Below are 20008 nucleotides of genomic sequence, written 5' to 3' on the forward strand. Positions count from 1 at the left end.
TGTTTGTTTCATATAATACGATAGGTAAACGTATGTGCGTCGGTGACGAACTGGCCAAGATGATATTATTTCTGTTCGCCGCAAGATTTCTTCATTCATTTGTTATCTCCGTGCCATCCGGTATGCGTATCGATCTGGAGGGTGAGTGTGGAATTACCCTGATTCCGAAACCGCATCGCTTAGTTTTTACATCGCGGGAATAAGCTTATATACACTTGCAACAATGTTTCTTATATGTGTGACATTATATAAAATAAAATACATATGAATTTCATAAAGATATTATGTCTACGTATACGTGCTTTATTTTTTTCTGTATTAGCTCTTACTCCAAATATTAATCGTTACACTTTAACTGTTATATTTCACGCTTTTATTGTGAACTTCTTCATACCGTTTGTGATTGCGAATATAAACTTTAAACAAAATATATATTTTACTCGACTAGTGATCGTTTACATTACATTAACATACACATTAACAAGCTCGTTCTTTTTGCATATTATGTCAACATTTATTAAAAGTTCAACGATCCTGCCAATTTACGTTTCTTTCTCAAGGACCGAGGACTTGGTCAAAGCGTAATGAGTTATATCACAAACGTTACTGAAATACACGATATTATTTAATAGAATCTGTCATAATCTCTTTAATAATAATAGATAATAATTTTATTGGGTGCATATTGCAAGCTTATCGAGTTTATTAAAGTTCGTCAAAATCAGAAATTCAACAAAAAATTGAGTGCACCAGAAATAGCGGAGCGACGATACAGCTGTTATAAGACCTAATCAGAAAAGCTAAGAAATACATAGAAAGAATAAGTCATTGAACTTGAGATAAAAGAGAGGACGGAAATTATTCAGATAAAATAGAGAGAGTGGCAACTAATCGAAAAGAAGATAGGAAATGAAAAAGATTAAAAAAGATATGCCAAAGGTCCTTTCTTTTCTTTGTTTTCAGGATACCTTAAGGTATCTACGAAGACAAAGAAAAGAAAGAATCTAGGAATTTCGGCATTTCCTTTTAAAAACATTTCCTTACTGAGAATCTCTCACTATTGTTTGCGCTATTGTATGTTTTCTTTACTGCATTAACATGTCTGCCGAGCGAAATCGAGGGACGAAGTGCGTCTCGATTTTACATGTAGGGTAGGCCGAGGCTCACAAGGCAGATAATAACGAGATGGGTATAGCGAATGCTGCAGGATGTCAGACGTGTGTCCGCGTGCCGGTTTGTAGCGTCATTGCGAACCGCGGCAGTTAAATTATATTTCGACATCGACAAAATATCTCAATCCGTCGATATTAAACGGAACGTTCTTTATTAAAGCGCACGGTGCGAGGCGAGCAGCGAGAAAATGTCCACCCTATGGAAATGGAGCGGTACACTTATTCGCACGCACCTCGCTCGTATTTTACGCATTGGCGCGTCTTTACCACCATGCGTTTCCAATACGCGGACACAAGCCGTTAAAATGTCAAACGCGATCACGCGCGTCTGGAGATGATTTTACATAAACCGTTCCTTCGCTTCGCTCTTTCTCCATATCTCTCTTCTTCTCTCTCTCTCTTTTTCCACTCTTCTTTTTCACGCATCGGATTTGTGAAATATCGTCAGCATTATGCAACACGCGTTTTTATCTCACAATATAGCGACCTTGGATAAATTATAAGCGCACCGTTCACTTAAGCCGAAATTGACTCCGGTTTCTTCTAGTCATTTTCAACCACAGAAAAATACTGCCGAAGATAAAGAAAAGAAAGAACCAGGAATTGGCTTCGTTAAAAGGAAAAGAAAAGGTCGAGGTGAATTTCGAAATGAATGATGAATGCATTCGTGAAGGCCTCTTCCTGCTTCTCATTCACGTTAACATATTTGCGTACAAATATGTCATTAGGGGATACACGAATCGCATTGTGAATATAAAATCACACAGCCAACGCGAAATTGACTTGTAAAGGAATCAACTAATCTTACTTTGCTCCCTAGGTTTATTTCTGTAATCTAAATTAGTTATTTATCATATAGTAAGGTGGATGACATTCTATATATTAACGGTAAAATACACCTAGGAATAAATTAATGACTTTTACTAATTGTAAGAAATGCTGTAAGATAGTTTTTTGCGATTGTGGTAACGTACAAGATAAATAATTGATACAACAAATAATAAGTCCATTTAAAATTTGGAAAAAATGCAAGTGCATGTAAATGCATACACATAATACAGGTAAAATCGATGAACGAAACAAAACGCCAATCAATTCTTACATGGAAACGATCGGTTAACTTTCTGACAGATTACATCGTGATATTCAGCCGAATTTCTATCGGGATAGAAATGAAGAAATCCAAGCGATTCTCTCTCGGGCCATAAAAAGAGATCTTGCTCTAACATACTTTCAACTTTGTGCTGGGTAATAAAAAAAAGGAAGAAAATAAACCACAAAACGCCTCTTCCTGCTTCATTGAGCCAAGCCTTGAAGCAACGGTTCTTCAAACTTTCTGTCTTTACTGTGGCGGGCCAGTTGGCGCTCGACCGACTCTTCGGCGAGAAAAGGCCACGAAGTTACGTACCGAAGCGCGAGGTAAAAGGGCCCTTACTGGGGCAGCAGGCGCCACGTGTCGCGGTTGCACAGCAGATGCAACCAAGATGCGTTTTTCGCGTGTACGAATATTGCGGGAAATGCGCCATTATCAATGCACGTCCCCGGGACGCACCGGCGCGACGCGGCGGCCGGCCGAGCTGACCTTACGTAACTTGCGCGCGGTTTGGGGCCACTTGACTCTCGTGTCATTAACCTTACCCGGCGTAATGTACTCGGCGACGATATTTCGTTAGAAACCCAGAACGCGCGAGTTTCTCTTATGTAAGCGCGCGCCAAGCGCGCTCGTCTCTCGTTCTGAAGTGCCGCGTGAATCTTACGTACCGTTCGTACGAGTCAACTCGCGTGATTATTGACAGAGTTATTGACCAGTGAATAATTACCCCAACAGCTTCCAAAGCTTTCTTATTCTTACAATTTCAGGAATCGTCGAGATTTTATACATGAAAATATCAAATTAATTACTGTAGCCGACAATTACGCTCAAGCTATGTATATAAGCCGTTAATTTCAGCTAAGAAAAATCTTAAAAACAGCAATCACAACCAACATCTAACAAATATGAAAATCTTGTCCTTTCAAAATTATTATTTAACATTTAAACAGGATTTTATCACGAAAATTATCCAGTAAAGTACGCAATAATTTTTCGCAATTTGACGCTAATTACGGCCTTTTTTTTTAACCTCACCCAGTTAAAGTAGCTAGCGAGATCAGATTCATGACTGTTTTTTGCCACAGCAGAATACGAATGCCTGTACGAATTGAAAAAAAAGCGTTTTACCAAATGCGAGACTGAGCGGATCAGTGGAAGAGAAAGCTAGGTCCAGCTCAGTTCTCTTTCGTAGGCCCCAAGCAAAAGTCCTCCAAGTATTGAACAGCGACAGGAAGGGATGGGCGCGCGATCACGGAGATCAGAGTCGAAGGCCGATGGTGTATGCAGCCGAAGAACCACAAGTTTTTTTTACTCATCTTTAAGAATCCGGTTCCCAAGACTGCAGTTTCCAGACGAAATTTTTCGCGGGAACGATCGATAAAGAATTCAAAGTTTTTTTTATATATATATATTCGGCCGATGAACACTCGTCAGCGTTACGAATGGTAATGTATGTTTTCTTGGCATATCTATCGAAATCTCTAGCGATATTTCTGTGCACTTAAATACTGTTATTTCGCTTGAATACGCTTGTTGTTTTATGATTTATAAAATACAGAATAAAAGAATCATTTTAAGTTTGTGTCGCATTTTGAAATCTTTTCAGAATCTGTGAAATGAATGTCTTCTTATTATCTTTTTTTTTTTAATGGATTCTTGTTAACAAAACGAGTATCTTTTTAGGACTGTGGTGGTAGGGATGAATCACTTATCGGACGGTTACCTCAGTTGTAAAACACATCTTTATTTCATAGAAAAAGAAGAACGTTAAATGTTCTTCGCTGTCGACGATGGGTGAACACAATGCGGTATTCTGTAATTCATGCATGCTATGTGGTAAGACTAATTATCTCTATCGGATACTTGAGCGAAGGAGCTTTGCCCGCGCGGCGTCGATCCCGCTAAAAGGGGTCCGTCAGTCGTCGAGTACGCTTAAAAGGTACACGTTTCGGATTCGCCCTCCTGATCTCAGAGATCAGGACGTCGCCGCGCGGCTTCTCGTCGCTGTTTAGGATGCACAGCCTGGGATATCTTTGGGAAATCGAACTGCACGACGTCACAATGATTCGTCGACCGTACATCCCGGGTCTCTTAGATTCACAGCCTCAGCCCGCGCTCGCACCCAAGCTGTATAGCGGCCGATCAATCCGATCGGCCCGATCGATGTTTGCTTGATACATAATTTTTTTGTTCCATTTTCTCATTTCCGAATGGCCGCCGCGCCGCGCTGTGTGGTCGTCCGCCGAATGGCGGATGTCGCAACGGAATCTCACAACGGCGACTTTCACGAAAATCGCTCACGGGCCTGGCCTGTTCTGTTCAGCTGGGTCGACCAGTACTGGCACGACCCACACTGTTAGAAAATCGCTAGAAAAATTAACTATATTGGGCGCGAGCGGTCTCGGGTGCAAGGGCAGTCTCGCATTTTCTCGTCAAACGGCACGTGATTCGTCGACCAGCTATGTATATAATATTAAAAACACGTACAGCAAATACACGCTAACGTTCACGCACGCTCAAATCTATCATCTATTTACTTACATGCAACCTAACATTACATACGCAAATATACTGTCTTTCTCTCTCTCTCTCTTTCTCTCTCTCTCTCTCTCTCTCTCTCTCGCTCATTGTCTTTCTCTCTGTCTTAATAACGGATAACTGTTATTATCGTGAACGAAAGAGGAGCATCGGATAATGAGCCGCCATCCTCGTTCGTCCGCGGAGATCTATGACGAGTCGACGGCGTTCGGGATCGTGATCGGTGTCGTTTGATCACTTTTGAAGTCGTTAACGTTGTAAAACCGTGTCAAATTGAGAGCTTTCGAGAGACGAAACACCTCGATACGAGCCATGATTTAGTACAATGTGGCAAAATTGACGTTATTCATTAGGCACGAAATCGGTGTTTCGTTGCATTTGGAGTCATTAATGTCATTAACGTGACGAACCGACAGATTGCGAACTCGTTAGGCACGAAATCGCTGTCGAAACCGTCCAAGACACATCGGAATCCCGTCGATCTCGCCGATCTAGAACTAAGCGCGAATAAATACGAGGCGAGGAGCAAGGGTGAGCGGGAGCAAAGTAACATTTGCAAAGCAATAAATACTCATGGACGATTAAGGAATTGAGTGATGAGTTCGGAAAAGACTGTGAGAGTAAGAAGGAGGAGGGAGGAGATGTAGGCTCTTCGAAGTAATGCTCCTTTTGTACTCTAAGCTAGCCGAGGAGGACTTCCGCTTTCCTTCGACCATCCGATGTTAGACTAGCTGTCTTACAAAGAAACTACCTCCGCAGCCACAAATTTACCTATTATTATACTTGTAGCCAAAACTTATCTATTATTACGGTTCCGGCGTAGTAAAATAAAATGACTACTTAGAATTTTTAATAGGATTATGATAACGGTATCACAGCTCGTATGTGATACGTTACCATACGGTGGACTATTCTTTTCTTTCTTAATCAAATTTTTTATCAGCTTGAAATTATTTATCTCGTAAACGCTGTGAAAAGAAACCACGATTGGCAAGGTCACGAATTTTCAAAAAAATTTTAATAATTAAAATTGTAGATTTTTTAAATAATTTTGAAAAATTTTTTAAAATTTTTTAATAATTTAAATTGTAGATTTTTTAAAACCTAGATATAAAGGATAAAATCTCATTTTAGAGATAAAAGATAAAATTGTAAAAAGTATATTTGTCAATAACGAACTTCGTAATTAGAAATCGGATCATATAAAATCTTGCCAAAATTAAATGGACGGACATGTATTGGATACACGCTCGAGAACCTAGCTTACATTCTATTCTATTAGCAAAATTATTTCAGTAACTTTCTATAATCTATCAATTTTTTTGTTCTTGAAGACTCAATTCACTTTTAATTATACACTAAAATATTTTTAATTATATACTATTTTAAATTCCAGAGAACGATCGTTCATGTATAATTTCAGAGAATTTTTAGTTTTTAAAAGTTAGTTTAGGTTTTTTAATAGAACTAAACTTTTAACTAAACTCTCTCATTTTTTAGCGAAATGAATCTGTAATTTTTTCAGCTATAACAATTTCAAGATTTACTGCAAATATTTGATTTTACGTGAAGGTTTTGACAAAGCGTGAACGTTCGACCGTTCTCCGACAATTAATCGTACAATTAGATAATCTTACGGGTCTCCATCTCAGCTGATGCGCACGTGCCTGAACGTGGATGGGATCCCCATGGCGTCAGCACGCGACTTGCGGATCTCTTCTCTTTGTTCGCCTCTCCTGTGGCAATAGGAACAAGTACCGTGCCCGTGTTCTGGAATCCGTTGAGGACACTTAATGGCTGCCAATGTTACGAATAGGCGTGGAGGCCTCAGCGTTATTGTAGGCCATCAAGTTGGTCTGAAGAGGCCTCTTCAGAAAGCAAACCTCAAAGGGTTCCGGCGATATTGTGATACCGGCATTGCCACGCAAGCTGGGCAAAGGCGCGTTTTTGGGCAGGCTCAAGTTAAAGTTGTGCATCATGCAACTGAAGAACAGGAAGAGTTCCATGCGTGCCAACACTTCGCCCATGCACATTCGTTTACCGACTCCGAAGGGTATGAAGTAGTTCGGCTTAAAGACTTTACCGTCCTCGGTAAGGAAACGGTTAGGCCGAAAGGCTTCCGGATCGTCCCAGAGTTCCGTATCCATATGCACTGAGTACAATAGCGGTATCACGGTAGTACCAGCTGGGATTTTATAACCGTTCAACTCCACGTCCCTGCAACATTAATTAGGCAACATTTTTACTAAAATTCCAGCTAATAATGGCGATTAATCGATTGAAAATAATTGATCTTGGAGAGGATCAGGATATGTTTTCTTATGATTAAGCATATGCGATAAAAATTGGCTCGTTTCGTTATCAATAACTTTCTATTAAATATAAAAAAAAACCATAATACATGTAAATCTAAAATTTCACGCAAAATTTAATTGCTGTGCTTAATGTTTGATAATTTTATATTTCAATGGTCACGGGATATTAATCTGTTGGTGAAGTCAGGCACCAACTTGGCTTTTTACACGCACGCACGTGCGCTCGTCACGCTCTTTCTGGCCGCGTTCTTCGCAAAGAAGTGAAACCGTGCCGCCCGCGCCGTTTCTAACACTGCTTTCATGCGCGATCATTCCTAACAACTATTTTCAATAGATATCGATATCCGATCCATCTGCCTCGGCTCAAACAGGCTCTCTGTGAAACGGTGTCATCGACCTCGAAGGCGCCTCGAAAAGGCGGGGCGACCCAGCCGAAAAGCAGACAAGAGGCCACACACCTTTTGCTTTCACTTTTTCTTGCCGAATATAATCGTCCAAAACGGTCGCGCCCGCGCGCGCGCGCGCGCACGAGCGAGGCACGAGGGATATGTCAGACGGAAAGCCGCCGAGGAGGAAGGCGAGGACCCGTTGTGAAATCTTAGCTCACGTAGAGAGAAAGCAAAAGGGCTGACCATCCGGACACAATGGACAACAAAGAGCATTTTCGTCAAAGGATCGTACGGGAACAAATCGAAGATAAAATAGTAAAGTTTTACTTTGTGGTAGCATGCGGAGTTCCAAGTGGTACGAGGTTGGACCTGCGAAGAACCTCTTGAATCGTTGCCTCTGTGATTGGAAGGTTGGGAAGATCCTCTAGCGTGGGTAATCTTGCCCTTGTTACAACCCTATCCAATTCGTCCTGTACCGCCCTTGCCATTTCCGGGTTGAGCACCATGAAAAGCTCCGCCCATTTCAATGTCGTTTTCACTGTCTCCATACCCGCAGAGAAGAGATCGCCCAGAATTTGTTGCATTTGACGATCTGCGTAAAGAAGAAAAAACCAGCCGTTCAAAGAAATGTTCGTATTACAAATCATTAAATTATACGAATATAATGTTATTAATATTACTTGAAATAATGCTGAGACGTGGGATTAGCGTAGTGTACCCTTTGAAAAAACCGATTGAAAAAATTGATTTCTGCTCACCTTTATCTTTTCCCTGGAAAAGCTCGTCTGCTTGACCTTTATTCTCGGCTTGCCGAATTTCGTGTATATAGGCATCAGTGATGTCGTTAATGCTGTCCTCGTTGAATTTCTCTCTGTGGTCATCAATAATGTTTTGGTGAAACTCAGCCATTTCCGCTCGATTCTGCGAGATCCTATTTCGGATATCGTGGAACCATGGTAGGTGGCGGAACAGTGGTATGTAATTCACAGACGCCAAACAAGCGAAGAGTTTGAATCCCTCGTCAATGAGTTTCATGAACCTCCCGAATCTCGGGTCATTAAGGTGGAAGCGAACGCTCATTGTAAGCTTACAGATGACATTGCTGATCGACAGAGCCAGATAGGACGAGATGTCTGTGGGAGCCCCTCGCTTCGACTCCACTTGGTTAAGAAATATTTTGACCTCGTGCTAAATCAAAATATTGTGATCGTTTATTTTATGGTATTTTGGATTAAATTTTTTGATAATTTATTTTCATGCGATGAAAATTTTTATCAATATCGTACTCACAAAAATATTTTTATATATTGTATTTAAGTACAAAATATAAATATAAAACAAAATATTAGTAATTAAATACAAAAAATTTTTACATATTGTATTTAAGTACAGAATATTGTAAATTAAAGAAAAACGTATATCTCGAGAATATCTCCTTCGTATTATATTAAATTATAAATGATATATTTTATATATCACAATTTTAAAATATCACGTAGAGATGCAATGCTTAGATACGCATCTTGAAAGTTTTATAGTACTCGCTATATAAATCAACAAATTGCAGGATTATAAATCCAAATTAGGTACTAACCATGATTTTCTCGTTCATTTTTGTCTTTTCGCGTCTGATATTCGACATGCCGAAACTTCTAAGATTTTTGTGAAGGAATTTCCTCTGATCCTCCCACAAGGCACCCTCCGTGTTGATGATGCCTGCAACAGCAACGAGAACGATGCTGAGCCACGGAAACCGCGATAACTCTCTCATATGCGGCGCGTCATCCGTGGACTCGTTTCGTTTTCACGGTATCGATCGGTTCGCGGACGATCGATTGCAACATCTCAAAGCACAAGCTAGCATTGACCGAGAAGCAACCGTGGAAATCAATAGCCGTGACCGATCGGAAATGCGACGGTTCGGAAAATATCGTAGAAACGATCACGGAAGAGAAGTCACCCGTAAAGTTTCCTCGAATGTCGTATTCCAATTTCGTTATAGTCTTGCTAGTTTTGCTTAGTAAAACGCACTAAAAAAAAAATGTTTCCGATATCAGCCAGCATTGAGAATAATCCCGACGCGCGGCACGAGCGAAGAACTCCCGATAAAACCGATAAAATGTGGAAATCGTGCGAAAGACGAGCAAGCCGGCAGAGTGCTTTAACCCGCCCCGACGATACGAGAGCGTGATAAAGTCGCGAGATTAAAGCGTATTATTGGAATCTGTTGTGCTTTTGACACTTACCGTATCCGTCGAGGATGCTCATGAAGTCGGTGCGCGGCCTGCCGCTGAACTCCTCCCTTTTGAACGCATCGCGGATGATGCGATAATCGCTGATAACGACAGTCAACCCGGAGCCTATGGTGACGCTGAATATTTTACCGTGCTTCTTGGCCAGCTCGTGGAAATGCAAGTGCGTGGGGCTTTTCATAAAGGGTAAGTAGCCCCAGATCGGCACTCCCAATGGGCCGGGCGGCAAGCTTTTGATGTATATTACCCACTTCACCAGTAGAAAAGCACCAGCGAAAGCGCCGGCGAACACTAAAAGGGTGCAAAGGACCCCGATGATGCTTCCGCCCATTTTGTTCCAGAGCCACAGCATGATTTGTTCCACCAGCGGCATGATTTGTTCCACCAGCGGTATGATTTGTTCCACCAGCATCTTGTATCGATCACGGACCACCGATTGATCAAGGATCCGTGATCTCGAAGCGCTGGTAAATGTCTTCGAGTGCCTGTCGTTGCGTGGTTATCACTGACGTATATATCGCACAAAGTCTCTATATTTGTACGTTTCTCTTTCTCTTAGTCTCTTGATACGAAAAAAAAACGACACAGTTTGCTCCGTCCGCTCGGACTATACTATGTCCGTTCGACTCTACGTCTTATATGTGACTGCTCCTATCGAGACAAATGAGTGATGTCTCGGCTGTAGGGTAGTAAGGAAGGGTAAAAACTACAAGGGGACGGTTCAAAGTTCCCAAAAGATATAAAATGACAATGTAGTTTCAAGGCAAAGGAAGGAGAAGGTAAGAAGGAGCCCAACTAGGAGAAGAGGAGGAGGAAAAGAAGAGAGAGAATGAAAAGTCGGTCAACGCCGCAGCCGAATTCGCCGCCGCTCGCCACGTCGTGAAATGTGCGAGCCACGGAAGGATTGTATGTACTAGCATACACCTTCTTGTCCTTGCCTGTCTTATATAGTGAATCATCTACTGCCCCCAACAGTCCCTTGGTATGGAGGGGTGGCCGAACGACAGAGAGAGGAACACCGTGGGCGGTGGGGTCGATTTGTATAAGTGGGGGATACGCCGATCGCCTTAGTGCGGAGCACCCAACAAATGTACCGATGTTACGCACGATCGGCGTTCTCCCACTTATCGTAGAGGGCGGACCTATGATCCCCGCTCTCGGGAGGGCCCAAGACCACGAGGCTTCTTATCCTAGAACATCATGGTGGGGAGAGATGGTTTCCCGCGGGGTCCTTCCCTGATCGCGGTGGGGCGCGACCAACGCTGCGACGACGATCGGATTCTTTGCGCAGACAGCTATCGCGACTGCATCGCGTCTCGTCGAATGCATCACTTCGTTCGGAAAAATGGAGAAATAGATACGTGGTACGTGGAATTTTGTGAAAATAAATATTTACTATTTTCATTCCTCGGAATATTTATTGCACGATTCATTGCATAAATGAATTTGTTGATCTCGTCTCGGTTCAAAAACGGATCTTGAATTTTTCAATATCCGCATTTGATCTCTTACTTGACTAGAAATGTAATTAGAATTATTGCACGACCGATGTTTGCACGCAGACAAAAATTTTGAAAAACTTTGGGAAAAATCGTTTGATTATTTAATGATCAGATTTATTAGTGTCGCATGTATTGAATGGAAACGCACTTCTGATACGTTACTACTTCAAATCTGAACTCTCTCTCTCTCTCTCTCTCTGTCACGTTGAATTAAAAATTATTTATAATTAACAATCTATCTAATCGAGATAGTAAGCTGTGTAGAACTGATAATAAAACACACAAAGATAATTTGGACTTAATTATTGAACAGTAATAAACAGATATTTTTATAAAATAGAGATAATTTGAACATTATTATTGCGTAATGATAAGTATAGATATTTCTATAAAATCTCTATTTGTTTATAGATAACATCGCAATCACGTTGTAATACTTTATCGTATTTTATGTTCTTGTAAAAGTGAATCGAAATAAAGAACTATTATGACTTACAATTGGAAATAAAGAAATATATCTTGCTTTATATACATAAATCTTCTTTTTAAATCAGGTAATGACGATTGTATTGCAACATAATTTTTTAGACGAGGATAAAAGCAGTTTTTCAATATTTATTATAAGTTTAGTACTTAAATTATTAACTTATCCTGTTGTTACTGTATAACTAACAATTTAAAAAAAGAAAATCTCTGAAGCGATATCAATTAATTTAAGTATTTCTTCTGCATGGTATATATTATTTTAAATCATATTACATCATATTATTAATTTTATCGTAAAATATTCATTAATTATCACAATAATTGATAAATAAGACATGTATTAAATTTATTACATAAACTTTTATATAGTTACCTGAAGTTCCAAGTTAGAAACGAAAGTGAAGAATCGGCTCACGATAAAACGCATATTCAACATTGATGGTAAATAAGTGATGAACGTCGTTATGAGCAATTTATCGCGATTGAAAATATTACTCCGCGCATGGATACGCTGACACGAATATATTTTGACTGGCCGGCTTGCGCAGATTACACTTCGCAATGAATGCCTACGTGCCGCGCGAAGAAATAACGGGCTGTCTCATAATCGGCCGCTTGCATCACAATTCGCGAATTGTGCCGATCGATGACTTTGCACCGACGTTGCCTCCTCTTATCAAATCTTCGGGGTCATTTGGTCAGACGCGTCACCCGTCGAGATTTCGGACAGTCATAATTCGCGGCGGCCGTTACGTGTAAATCTAATTAATCTCAATCACCAACGCATTCGTCCCGAGCGCCAAGATTCGTAAACTTAATGAAGCTCATAATTACGCAAACGGTTTAAAGGCGGGGAGATCTCACGAGCTCTCTTAAATGGCCAATGATTCGCACCGCTAATGAAGTATTATAAAATTATTAAGAATACGTACGTTATGTTATATATATGGCGGTGATGTCAATATTTTCGTGCAGTAATTAACTACTAATTAACAACCGAGGTTACACATTGATTTCATAATCAATATGATAAAAGACAAAAGAATAAAATTTTCAAGATACTTGTAAGAAATTTTAATAAATTACTCCAATTAATTACTTAATACGCGATTTATATATTATCTATAATAATTATTCATATTTCTGAATTTTGCGTTCTCTACGTAATTCAACTGTGCATTTCCGCGTACATTCCTATATAAGGAACACACAACGTTCGTTCAAAAGTTCAAAAAGCAGTCACGAAGTCACCGGAGACAATCGATGCCTTGCATCGATGTTACTATACGATAATTTTCCCTCACCGGTACTTCGTTTCGGGATCGAGTCGTTTGTCACGATAAACCTGCATCTCAGGGTTAATAACCTGCTTCTCATACCTGCTGATAACCGCCTTCGTTCACGTGTTCGCGGACACTTGAAGTTTGAAGTCTAATTAATCAGTTATAAGGATCATTCACCGCGGCGAATAAATGACTAACGTATTGATAAAATAGACACGTACGCTGCAGTTATTACGTTCCAGTGCGGACACAATATTGCGGTAATTACATGAGGCAATAAAAATGTACATACAATCGATAAGATTTGATAAATTTTAACTTTACGGATTTAACAAACACAGTATTTTTTTAACAGTTCAATAAAATCTATATATCGTTGACGAGTGTGAAGTGAATTTTCATGCTGCTTGCATGTAAAACTGACATCTCTTGTTCTATTTGGACATATTTATTCGTCCGGTACATCGCAGCCTGTCCAAATAAAGAAAAGCAAACGATGACAATAGAACGCATATGACCGGTAGAGAATTTCACAATGTTCTCAAAATTTTCCGACGAAAATAATGGTCCTTTTTCTCTCTGATTCCGTCGGAATCCTGGCTATTTTTCGTGGGGTCGATGACATTTAAGATATTTATGACTCATTAAGGGCCAATTTCACCAACATCGGTTAACTGTAACCTTCGGTTAAACTCACTCTACATCTTTTTCTAACTGCCCCCTTAGAAAGAGACGAAGAGTGAGTTTAACCGAAGATTACAGTTAACCGACGTTGGTGAAACTGTCCCTTAGGGTCTCACCGAGATAAAGGCATAAAGGAATAGAATAGAATATATAGATAAAAGGGAATAGAAAGTTAAATAATGTATGTATCTGAATATTTTAAATAGCGATTGAGAAATAGATTGTTCTGTTCTTTTCTCAATTTCGTAAAAACATGCTTTTATGAAATAAGACGAAGCGGTCAGAATCGTATCGGTTATATAAATAGCCAAGGCGTGTTTATATGTTCATCACGTGTCGCCAGAGTAATAGGACACGTGGACACGGGTTACAGGAAAACAGTTTTAGGAATCCGATTATCTAACTGAAATTGATTTATGATATCCCTTCCAGTCGGATCACTTTATGCAACAGCAGACGGAATCGTTTTCGTTACGCGTTCCGAACGAATGTAACGTGTTCGTTTCAGTTTACGACTCTGTCCGTCTCCAGCGGGTGATAAGTCGCTTAGACTCGCCAAAACTCGAGTCGTTGTCTACAAACGTGGAATTTCCACGGAATTAGCACTTTGCGCTAAAGCGAACGTCAGCATCAGTCTTACAAAAACGGCGGAGTCGAACTCGTATTTCAATGCGCGACAAAATGATAATACCCTTTTCTTTCTGTAAGAACACGTAAATATGCATTCAATATCTATTACAACTATTTATACAATTATCTCTAATTCTCCTCCCCTCTCGAAAACATCTCTGTATAATAAAATTTCTTTGAAAAAATTTATTCTACACACATGTCCAACTATACATATATATAGATATATAGATATATATATACACATACAGTGACTCACGAAGTCATCATTGATCAAATGTATTACACAACAATTATCTACTACTAATTCATTTGAGAAGAAGGCATTCGATGAAAACGATCTTTTAATATTAGCATACAATTATCTATAATCTTGCTACATATATTTTAACGAATTTTTAAAAGAAATAAATTTTTGTAACATTGATACGATTTTATCAGTTTCGCGAATTAATGTATATGTAGAATATAATAAAATTAAATGTTTACGACATTCCGACAATTTCTTTTATCTTAACATAAAAACATAAATTATTTCGCGAGACATCAAAAAATTTAAACGTCTCCAGTCAGAACCCTCTTAAAACTTTCCGCTTTGCTGATTAAGTTGTGTAATTAAGTGCATTGATTCACATTGAACTTATCCGATACGTGGTAATAATCGCGACGCAGGCGCGACTATCTCAATTTTTCGCACTTCGATAAGTTTCTCTCGCAGCGCAACGTCATGCGCGCACGCCGATGTACTCGAAATGCGTATTCGTGCGAGTCGGAGATTGCACTTGTTCGGTCATTGATCCAGAACATGGAGAACGTAACGATTCTCTCTTCGTCGTTTGCTCGATTCAGCGCAGGTCAATGAAAGGGGAGTATCGATACCGCCGACGAGCCACGCGCGTCTCGATTATCCTCGTGACTTCGTCGCGTCGATGAAGGACTCCACGTGCGCGTCCAGATAACCTTCGCGATCTTCGGAATATATCGTTCGCGAATACAAGCTCACGTCGCCTCTCGCGCGATCGCTCGGCGGAGTGCAGAGTACGAAGATTATATCGGTACGACTACCTTCGATCAATTGCGAGGCCGACGTATGCTAATTCATTATTGCCCGATATCGCATTGACTCATTTCTCTGGAAAAACCCGTTTTCAAATGAAGTTAAAGAAAGACAGAACTTCATTTTCTTCTCTCTTAATTGAACGAAGGCTTTGTGACAGGACTGTTGTATTTCTTAATGTATCTAGCTTTTTATACTTTCCTGTAAATTTTTCTGTACGCAGCTGAGATGGTTGCCAGCGATTTTTTGTCCATCTAAACAGGCAATGATTAAGTTTTTCTTCTTTCCTGAAAACGCCGATGATATTTCTTGTTAATATGCTCGTTTATTTCTTCTTCCGATATGGTCATTTCTGATAAACATTTTAACTTGCTTTTCTTTATTAGATGTTGCGATGCAAAGATCCTTACGCTCAATTAAAATGTTTTTATATCCAAAAATGAGTTTTGGAATTTCCATTGAACAAATTGGCTTTTTGCGAACACCAAAAAAATTCAACCCTTTTTCTCCTTACTATTCATTAATTTTCTAATTTAACTTCCAATAAACTTAACTTCCAACACGTACTTAACTTTCAAACACATTGATAATAACACTAGTTTATACTTTTCATACATAATTGAAAACTTTAATTAAACTTTTACATAAACTAAATATTAACTCTGACAACTTTTTAATGGCACAACAACCATCGGTACAGAGAGAGAGTCTCTTGACAACAGCCTCGAATCCTCCGCATCTTTCCTTATATATCCCTTCTTACGCAGCATATTGTTACTTTCACCGTCCTAAGTCGGTTCCCTCATCCTTTCGATTGTAGCTTTTCGTAAACAGAACGAATAGAAAAACATGTCTCGTTTCACACGGAGATTTGTTTGAGTCAACATCGAAATGACTTTTCTGCTTTTCTAGATTGACAGAAGCCTTGATTTTATTCAGGGACATCATCCCTATCGTTCAGAGTTTTCTCCATCGTCGACGTCATCGCCCGGTAAAGTAATATTAAAAATAAATATTTTTCTCAGAATCTAAAATTATAAATTAATTAGATCTCATCTAAAAAGATTATTGTGAAATATCTTAAATATAACATAATTTTGTACATACGCACATACATATGAAATATTACATGCAACAAATATTGAATTTAATTATTCTCTCGCATCCTAATTTCCCCAATACATGCCAATTACAAAATGCACTTTTTCTGATTTTTTAAAAAGCTTCTCTTGGTTTGACGTTGAAGTCTTATTTTATAGAAAATAAGACATTTTTAAAAATGTAATATTTAAAAGTAAAATTTCAACATTGTTTTAGAATCATTAATATCCTAATCTTTCTATTACGTCAATTAGCAGTATCGACGAAAGATAAATTAATTAAACAATGACATGATTCGATCTTGGCGCGATTGCGATCGCTGCGAATAAATGGAGCGAGAAGAGAGGGGGACAAAAATCAGTCATAATCCAATCTCTCTTCGTCGGCAACGAGAGAAAAAGAAATAAACAAAAAATAATAAAGGAGCAACACACCACGTCCGTACCCCTTATGTGACCGTTCGCAAAAGGTGAACGACCGCGAAACAGACTTCTCTGGAGAAAATTGTCATGCCCCCCTCTCCACCCCTCGCCGTCTCCCTCTTTTATTTTGCCTCGATGAACGCGAGTGTACTTGCGAACGCTGGGACATGTTCGAAAATTAGAAACGTCTCGCGGTGTGCCGCATCCATGGTGCGCGGAAAAGGAGGAAAGGAAGCGGAAGCAACGGAAATGACTCAGAATTCGTTTCGATAAACGAAGAAGAGGAAGCGCGAACGAAGAGGCTGGAGAGGATCGGACGGCGACGGCGACGGCGACGACGAAGACGAGGAAGAGGACGGACGGAGAAACACGGTCTACGCTCTGTCTGTGATCCAGTGGCGAGGGTGAACGACCGTCCATGTGGAGGACGTGTCGGCTGCTCCCTTCCCGTCCGAGCCGCGGGCGCGGACGAGCACGGGGCGCTACCGCGCGCGCGAGGAGCACGAGCACGATCACGATCACGTCGCAGGCGCGATTCGCGGCATGCTAAATCGGACATGCATCGGCCGGACGTATGGTATGCGACCGGGGATTTCGCGCAATGGAAATCGGGGAGAGTTGGGCGACGCGACGCGACGCGACGCGCGCAAAGCGCGCACCTGGTTTCCTCGGATTTCTCGCCGCGCGGGAGCGCCGAGCGCCGACGAGTTCGCGAGTTCCCGAAACGGCGCCGGACTCGCGAAATCTCAAGACTCGGCCCTGCCCGTGGAATCTCGCGCGGAGGAAACCGGAGCTCGCTGTTGCTCGAATCTTTATTTAACCAGAAATAATTATGCGAGATTTCGACACGTATTCTCGCACGTATCTCAGATTTGAAGTAGGTCGCAGCATTGCCGGCTCGTGGAAGCTCCATGCTCGGTCGTTGCCCTCCGCGTGGAAGCAGACGGCAATTCAAATTGCAACAATTGATGGAAATTACATTTGCGAGTTACGATTGGTCCTAATTATCCCCAGGGATCAAGAGTCCGTATATCGCATATAATTATTATACGTGCAATTTGGCAGCGGTCAAAATTCAAAGTGGGGCGCCCCAAACGGGAAGACGTTACGTCCGACCGCAATTGTTCCGCGGCGGCTTTATTATACATGGAGAAAAAAAAGGGGGAGCGATGAGAGGTGAGTAGGTTAATCCTCCGACGCGGGAGACTCTGCTCAGACGGCGCTAATAAACGCTAATCCGGCCAGCGAGGATTTACATAGTCGCGTTAGTCGCAACAATGGCATTCTATCGCGCACGTTCGTTCTTCGCTATTGCGAACGCTGCGCAGGCAGGTCCATAATTCCTCGCACGTACCAATAAGTGCATCCAACATTCTTCTTCCTTAACGAATTCGCGGCGGTCGGCTTAACCGGTGCTCTATGTACTAATAGAATTCGTCGAGATGCACGTAGCCGCCGCTTTCTGGTCACGTACGCTGCGCCTTATGACGGTGCACAGGTTGTTGACCTGCCGACTGATATAATCGGCTAATCGATATCGATCTTACTTCAATGTAAGTACCTTGGATAACGACGCTGACATAACATTGCCGATAAAATAAGAGCGGTGTCACTGATGCAAAATAAAACATGCAGATAAAACAAGGCATCGATGATAGATAACGGATGGCAGATAACGGGCGTACGAGTCATCTCGGAGGATCTGCACGTCAATTAACTACGTTCTCTTCTTATTCGATCGCGAGAAGAGCCGCTCTATATGTTAGATCCTCGCAAAATCTTGAGAGATGTATTCTGTATTTAGCTAGCTAGGTCAGCTTTCTTACAAGTACCAGTAATCTACAATAAGTACTGAAGATTGGAATGATAGTGTATCACCAAAACATTTGATAAGTAAATAAACTATGATGGAAACATCTGATCGGCTTCCCACCCACGTAGACCCCACAAAAACCTTGAAATTCATGGTATTACCTCAGGGCATTTCCTTGTTTCCTCTACTTATCAGTATCGGCGCCGCGCCGGCCGATCGACGGCAGCGGGCCCTCTGATAGAGTGCCCAGCAAAAGGAGAGGCAACGACTAGAGCGGCACTACCGTTCCGCACCACGCACGGTGTGATGTGTAGTAGAAGGTGGTGCGGCCGTAGGAGGAAAAGGAGGAGGAAGAGGAGGTGGTGGTGGTGGTGGTGGGACACATCTGGAATGTGTGTAAGGTAAGCGGCATCCGGGCAATGCCCTCGCATGTAAACAATCAGAAATTGCAGCCCCGGTTTCAACGAGTAAGCGGGCACACCGCTCACGTGTGTCGCATTTACGTTTATACGGCCGATCGATCGGGCCCCGGCTATTGCCGGCTGTATACGAATGCCATACGTGTGCGTAATTCGCGCGTGTGTACGAACTCGCGAGCGCATACCGGAGTACCAGACCGCCGCTCATTTATCGCGCCGCATTGCGCTAGCCGATACCTCCGCTCGTGTACTGTTGCTTGATCACGCGAGCTTCTAATTGGAGGGTACCGCGCACGGCGAACAATTACTGAGAGCTGGACGCGGCGCCGATACCTTTTTCTCCGAGTCCACTTCTTGCTATTCCTGAGAAAACGCCGTGCTGTATCGGCGCCCGCTTCCGCGATAGCTTTAGTTAGCGGTACGTACGCCGGTAATCTCGACATTAGAGAAACCCCGAGGTGAGATTGGCGAGGTGACTTTTTCGCTATGGCGCGACAATGTGTAATTAGGGCAAAATACTCAATACTTTTCGCCATAAAGAAATCTCATTATCGATTGATTTTTCTTCGTCAATTTGACTTATAAAGTAGAAAGGACGTACGTTAATTACATTCAACACGCTCGGTAAATGTCTCAGTTTAATGTCTATAATAAGAAGATCGCCCAACGGCCTCTTCGTTTCTTGAGAGTAAAAGAACGTTATCATAAAAAAATATCATTCAAACAAAGTATATAATGCGGTATATCTTGCTGCGAATACAGTCTGTTCCGCTATTTGCATTCATTAGGATTTTCAATTACGAAGACGGATATCCGTTTATTAATGATGCGATCAGTAATGATGTTAATATA

At 41.1% G+C, this 20008-nt stretch overlaps 2 protein-coding genes across 2 annotated transcripts in view; one reads left to right on the forward strand and one right to left on the reverse strand.

Annotated features, from left to right (window-relative positions):
• Positions 1–282, forward strand: part of Phtm (cytochrome P450 enzyme phantom) — a 43060-nt gene extending 42778 nt beyond the window's left edge. The window contains exon 13 of the mRNA XM_071707430.1: positions 25–282. Within this exon, the coding sequence (XP_071563531.1) occupies positions 25–203 (179 nt within the window). The 3' untranslated portion in view covers positions 204–282. The remainder of the gene's footprint in view (positions 1–24) is intronic.
• A 3707-nt stretch (positions 283–3989) lies between these two features.
• Cyp18a1 (Cytochrome P450 18a1) lies at positions 3990–10687 on the reverse strand. Its single transcript, XM_071707435.1, has 5 exons — positions 9754–10687; positions 9102–9223; positions 8266–8695; positions 7835–8099; positions 3990–7020 (listed from the first exon to the last, which is right to left on the reverse strand). The coding sequence occupies exons 1-5, from the start codon at positions 10169–10171 to the stop codon at positions 6594–6596; spliced, it is 1662 nt and encodes a 553-aa protein (XP_071563536.1). The 5' UTR covers positions 10172–10687; the 3' UTR covers positions 3990–6593.
• Between the last annotated feature and the right edge of the window lie 9321 nt (positions 10688–20008).

Source organism: Temnothorax nylanderi, unplaced genomic scaffold, assembly GCF_030848795.1.
Source record: "Temnothorax nylanderi isolate EJ_2023f unplaced genomic scaffold, tnyl_v1.0 TNYL_tig0058_pilon, whole genome shotgun sequence".
Classification (NCBI taxonomy): Eukaryota; Metazoa; Arthropoda; class Insecta; order Hymenoptera; family Formicidae; genus Temnothorax; species Temnothorax nylanderi.

Excerpts from the sequence above, each read along its gene's own strand:
- Cyp18a1 (XM_071707435.1), bottom strand. The coding sequence starts at position 10,171 with ATGCTGGTGGAACAAATCATACCGCTGGTGGAACAAATCATGCCGCTG. Across the intron at positions 8,100-8,265 it reads TTTCCAGGGAAAAGATAAAG|ATCGTCAAATGCAACAAATT; the intron begins GTGAGCAGAAAT and ends TTCTTTACGCAG. Across the intron at positions 7,021-7,834 it reads ACTCCGCATGCTACCACAAA|GGACGTGGAGTTGAACGGTT; the intron begins GTAAAACTTTAC and ends TTAATGTTGCAG.